Genomic DNA, 6,147 nt, shown 5'->3' with positions numbered 1-6,147 from the left:
GAAAAGTTATAAAATAAATCCCACTGAAGTCACAGGGGGATAGTACTTTACTTCAGAATACTTGAACATGGACACTTCTGTACATATAAAAAATAAACATTATTTAAAAGAAAAAAAAGACTTGGATAAACTAGTAAATCGCACGTGGATTATGCAAATAAAAACATTAAATGAAATGACTGATTTAATTGTTTCTGATGAACAAAATACAGCACAAATCTAAATCACATTTGAAGCTCTATAAGACTTAAAATATGTGAAATACTTTTACTTTTTACACTTAAAGTACGTTTTTAAACAGGTACATTAATATTTTTAGATTTTAGATTTTTCATGTGTTACTTTTACTTGAGTATTTTTTCTGTATCTGTTGGAGTACTTTAACCACTGCAAATATGTAAAAGAATAAGTCAATGAAATGAAAAGGACATGAGCAGTGAGTGAAATGAGACGTTCAGGGTCACACAGAACTGTGGGGATTTTATGTGTCGTATAAAAGTATAAATGTATAAAAATATAAATATATAAATGTATAAATGTGGAGTGACTCTGTAAACAGCCCCTGGGCTCATGGAAAAAGTGTAAAATTAAACAGGAAGTAATCTGATGACCTCTGACCCCAAACTCTCAATTTTATTCACTGTTTGTCCAAAAGAGAGAGAGAACAAGAGAGAGAGAGTAAGAGAGAGAGAGAGAGGAGAGAGTAAGAGAGAGGGGGAGAGAGAGAGGGGGTAGAGAGAGGGGGGGGGGGTAGAGAGAGAGGGTGAGGAGAGAGAGGAGAGAGTAAGAGAGAGAGAGGGAGGAAGGGAGAGAGAGGGAGAGTTAGACAGAGGAGGTCAGAGAGAGAGGTGGGGGCAGATAGAGAGAGGGAGAGAGAGAAAGAAAGGGAGAGGCGCTGAGAGATGGAGATGCAGAGGGAGGGGAAGGGCGAGACAGAGAGAGAGAGAGGAAATGAGGAGGAGAGACAGATGCATTTTGGGATGGAGTCTGAAGTTTGCAGTTTACAATCGGAAGCAAATTAAACCTAAAACCAGAGTCTGGGTTTTGTTCTGACTCGATCGATTTAAAAGATGGAAACAGGAAGAAAAACCACGAGAACAAACGACAAGGTAAGAAAAAAAACAGCAAAAATATTTAAATAAAAAACTCTTTATTTAGACGATATACTGTCGTTTTCCACGTTTATGTTGTACTTTGTTCTATTCCATGTGTTTTATGTTTAGTCCTGGTTCAGTCCTGATTTAGTCCTGATTTAGTCCTGATTTAGTCCTGATTTAGTCCTGGTTCAGTCCTGGTTCAGTCCTGGTTCAGTCCTGGTTTAGTCCTGGTTCAGTCCTGGTTCAGTCCTGATTTAGTCCTGGTTTAGTCCTGGTTTAGTCCTGATTTAGTCCTGGTTCAGTCCTGGTTCAGTCCTGGTTCAGTCCTGGTTCAGTCCTGGTTTAGTCCTGGTTCAGTCCTGGTTCAGTCCTGGTTTAGTCCAGTCCTGATTTAGTCCTGATTTAGTCCTGGTTCAGTCCTGGTTTAGTCCTGGTTCAGTCCTGGTTCAGTCCTGGTTTAGTCCTGATTTAGTCCTGGTTCAGTCCTGGTTTAGTCCTGGTTTAGTCCTGGTTCAGTCGTGGTTCAGTCCTGGTTTAGTCCTGGTTCAGTCCTGGTTTAGTCCTGATTTAGTCCTGGTTCAGTCCTGGTTCAGTCCTGGTTTAGTCCTGATTTAGTCCTGGTTCAGTCCTGGTTTAGTCCTGGTTTAGTCCTGGTTCAGTCCTGGTTTAGTCCTGGTTTAGTCCTGGTTTAGTCCTGGTTTAGCCCTGGTTCAGTCCTGGTTCAGTCCTGGTTCAGTCCTGATTCAGTCCTGGTTCAGTCCTGATTCAGTCCTGGTTCAGTAAACCTAGTTCCAGCTGATTCTGTAAATACTTTTGACACAAGTGACTCTAAAATAAAACTACACAATAAAAATATAAAAAACACACAAATACAGTGACGGTGGCTCAGTTGGTAGAGCGTTTGTGCACTGATCTGAAGGTTGTCGTTGTGTCCTTGGGCAACACACTTCCCTCCTCCAGTGTCTACGCTGTATTAAACCTGTTCTCATTCATAAATATCTGCTGTAGTAAAATCGTTTCCATGGAGACACAGTTTAAATAAGACACAGAGGACGGCGACCTCGGGACTCCAGACGTGACGCGTGTGTGGGAATCGACGGATAACGGAACATTCTCACAGTCATCCCTCTTTTCAAGTGTGTGGACGTCAACGCACAACACACAACACACAACACACACACAACGCACACACAACGCACACAACACACACAACGCACACAACACACACAACGCACAACTGTAGAGGTCTGGTGTGACACAAAAGTGACTCTCGTGCGGTTTAAGTCGTGTCCTAATGTCGTTATTTCCTCACCTGAGTCGTGTTTTGTTTCACTCACATGTTTGAGTCACTTTATTATTCGTCTGTAACATCTACAAAGATCAAAATGTGACGTTCCACCTTGTGATGTCATCAAGTGGGAGTTTTAGAGTGAACAGGTCAGACTAAAGAGGAGACAAGAGGAGGAGGAGAGAAAGAGGAGAGGAGGAGACAAGAGGAGGAGACAAGAGGAGGAGGAGAAGTGAGGGGGAGAGGACGAGGGAGGAGAGGAGACAAGAGGGGGAGAGGAGACAAGAGGAGGAGAAGAGACAAGAGGAGGAGACAAGAGGAAGAGAAGAGACAAGAGGAGGAGAGGAGACAAGAGGAGGAGAAGAGACAAGAGGAGGAGACAAGAGGAGGAGAAGAGACAAGAGGAGGAGAGGAGACAAGAGGAGAAGAGACAAGAGGAGGAGAAGAGACAAGAGGAGGAGAAGAGACAAGAGGAGGAGAGGAGACAAGAGGAGGAGAGGAGACAAGAGGAGGAGAGGAGACAAGAGGAGGAGAGGAGACAAGAGGAGGAGAGAGGAAACCAGGACTAAACCAGGACTAAACCAGGACTAAACCAGGACTAAACCAGGACTAAACCAGGACTAAACCAGAACTAAACCAGGACTAAACCAGAACTAAACCAGGATAAAACCAGGACTAAACCAGGACTAAACGTGGACTAAACCAGGTCTAAATATGAAACATTTCCTGGTCGTTTTTTGAGTTAAACACAAACAGATTCTCGTGTTTCTTCTTTTTTCAGACTCTGTGGTGATGGACGAAGCTCAAACCTTCAGCAGGTACGTTTCATTTGATCATATCTAGTTTCTGATTCTAAAATAAGCCTGAGAAACACAAGGACGATCACATTTTTCTCTCGGTACATTCTTAATAAAAAGGTCAAAGGTCAGAGATACAGTTTCCTCTTCTTTATTTATTTAGAAACAGAAACAGCTGAAACGGGCAGCGGTCCAGGCGAGTGTTTACAGAGCGATGTGAAGATGAGGCTCCGACAGAGGACCTCAGATACACTGGGAACGCACGCTAACGAGCACGCTAACGAGCACGCTAACGAGCAAGCTAACGAGCACGCGGGACAGTGTTAGCATCACAATCGTTCAACTGGAAACGAGCGCGCGCAGAAGGTTTTGATATTTCATCCAATCATCTGGTATCAAATGTAAACGATCACATTTTTACACGGCGTTTTTCCACTTTACGTCATAAACTCTGGGGGCGAGGTGGGTTTAGTGTCTTGCTCGAGGACACAACAGCAGCATTCATCTATGGAGGCTGGAATCGCACCGTCAACCTGTGGCTCAGTGTGGGGCCGCTCAACCAGTGATGTTTATGTTCAGAGCGGGATTCGAACCGGCAACCGTCAGATCGGTGGAAAGACACTAAACCAGGACTAAACCAGGACTAAACCAGAACTAAACCAGGATAAAACCAGGACTAAACCAGGACTAAACCAGGATAAAACCAGGACTAAACCAGGACTAAACCAGAACTAAACCAGTACTAAACCAGGACTAAACCAGGACTAAACCAGGATAAAACCAGGACTAAACCAGGACTAAACCAGGACTAAACCAGGACTAAACCAGAACTAAACCAGGATAAAACCAGGACTAAACCAGGACTAAACAGTGACTAAACCAGGACTAAACCAGGACTGAACCAGGACTGAACCAGGACTAAACCAGGACTGAACCAGGACTAAACCAGGACTAAACCAGGACTAAACCAGAACTAAACCAGGACTAAACCAGGACTAAACCAGGACTAAACCAGAACTAAACCAGGACTAAACCAGGACTAAACCAGGACTAAACCAGAACTAAACCAGGATAAAACCAGGACTAAACCAGGACTAAACAGTGACTAAACCAGGACTAAACCAGGTCTAAACCAGGACTAAACCAGGACTAAACCAGAACTAAACCAGGCTAAAACCAGGACTAAACCAGGACTAAACAGTGACTAAACCAGGACTAAACCAGGTCTAAACCAGGTCTAAACCAGGACTAAACCAGGACTAAACCAGGACTAAACCAGGACTAAACCAGAACTAAATCAGGATAAAACCAGGACTAAACCAGAACTAAACCAGAACTAAATCAGGATAAAACCAGGACTAAACCAGAACTAAACCAGGACTAAACCAGAAAAAAAAAACAGGATAAAACCAGGACTAAACCAGGACTAAACAGTGACTAAACCAGGACTAAACCAGGACTAAACCAGGACTGAACCAGGACTAAACCAGGACTGAACCAGGACTAAACCAGGACTAAACCAGGACTAAACCAGAACTAAACCAGGACTAAACCAGGACTAAACCAGGACTAAACCAGAACTAAACCAGTACTAAACCAGGACTAAACCAGGACTAAACCAGAACTAAACCAGGATAAAACCAGGACTAAACCAGGACTAAACAGTGACTAAACCAGGACTAAACCAGGACTAAACCAGGACTAAACCAGGACTAAACCGGAACTAAACCAGGACTAAACCAGGACTAAACCAGGACAAAACCAGGACAAAACCAGGACTAAACCAGGACTAAACCAGGACTAAACCAGGACTAAACCAGGACTAAACCAGGACTAAACCAAGATCAAAGCAGGACTAAACTAAATCTGCCTCTTCTCTTTTAATGTTTAATTTTACGATGACTATTTACATTTTGATTTGTTGTTTTGTGATTTTAACGTCTTTCTTATTCCGTAAAACACTTTAAATCACTTTCTGTTCTGATTGTGCCGCACAGATAAACTCACCCTGATATTTTCCCGTTTCCTTCAGGTCAAAGGTCGGGTTCACGAGTGAGACTCATCGTTCCAAAACATCTCTGAAGTCTTTTTATCCACAGACGAGCGAGGACGTCTGCTCAGAATGTCCTACAGGAGGACAACTCTGGAGACGCAAGGCAAAGAAAACGGGATCATGGCGGGAAATAAACTCCCACGATCCAACGCGGTCAACATTAAGGACAAGATCTCACTTTGGGAAGGAAAGGACTCGTCTGTAAACTTTAACGTGACTCGGAGAAGTTCACTGACCAAAAACGCCGCTACGGAAACGGCTAACGTGAACGAAACGGCGGGACAAAATGGAGGGACGGATATAAAGACTACGGGACCTGCAGATTCAAAGACGGACGAAACAAACAAAACTAAAAATCAAACTGAAATGATAAAGAACAGGTTGACGGAGCAAAACGGAACGGAAGGAAAGGAAAATTTAAAATCGAATTCTCCGGTTACGGTTGAGAAGCAACAATCTGGAAGTCTGAAAAGAAATAAACAGTCGGGAAACCACGAACGTAAAGCCGTTTTTAGCCTTTTTAAGAAACTAGAAGCAATGGAAGATCGTCAAAACAAAACTACAACCGAACTCGGGAACTACTTCAGCCCCGAAACCAAAACCAAGCACGAAGAAGTGAAGAAAAAGGATTTTACCGCGCAAAAAAACACGACGAAAACGACATCGCCGCGGTGTGTTTACGACGCCCGAGGATCCCCGCCCATCAACCCGGTGCCCAAACCCCGACGGACCTTCCAGCACCCGTCCCACAGCAGGACGCTCCCACGGGGACTGAGACACCTGCCGCCCCTGCCGTCCCAGAATGCACCTGTGTCCTCCAAGCCACCGACAGGCGTGTACAGGACGAGGGCGGACGTGAGGTAAGACGGCGTTTGGAAGCGTTAAGTGGGGGAAAAAAACGGTACATTTGAG

General features: G+C 44.1%; 1 protein-coding gene across 1 annotated transcript in view; it reads left to right on the top strand.

The window, feature by feature from the left end:
- The first annotated feature begins 1,048 nt into the window (after positions 1–1,048).
- The window catches only part of LOC117379317 (DENN domain-containing protein 2A-like), a 28,886-nt gene continuing 23,787 nt past the window's right edge, over positions 1,049–6,147 (top strand). The window contains exons 1-3 of the mRNA XM_055225603.1: positions 1,049–1,109; positions 3,167–3,203; positions 5,215–6,095. Coding sequence (XP_055081578.1) covers positions 5,305–6,095 — 791 coding nt within the window. The 5' untranslated portion in view covers positions 1,049–1,109; positions 3,167–3,203; positions 5,215–5,304. The remainder of the gene's footprint in view (positions 1,110–3,166; positions 3,204–5,214; positions 6,096–6,147) is intronic.

The sequence above is a fragment of the Periophthalmus magnuspinnatus genome, chromosome 12 (genome assembly GCF_009829125.3).
Source record: "Periophthalmus magnuspinnatus isolate fPerMag1 chromosome 12, fPerMag1.2.pri, whole genome shotgun sequence".
Classification (NCBI taxonomy): Eukaryota; Metazoa; Chordata; class Actinopteri; order Gobiiformes; family Gobiidae; genus Periophthalmus; species Periophthalmus magnuspinnatus.
This window is presented reverse-complemented; position numbering and strand designations above follow the sequence as displayed.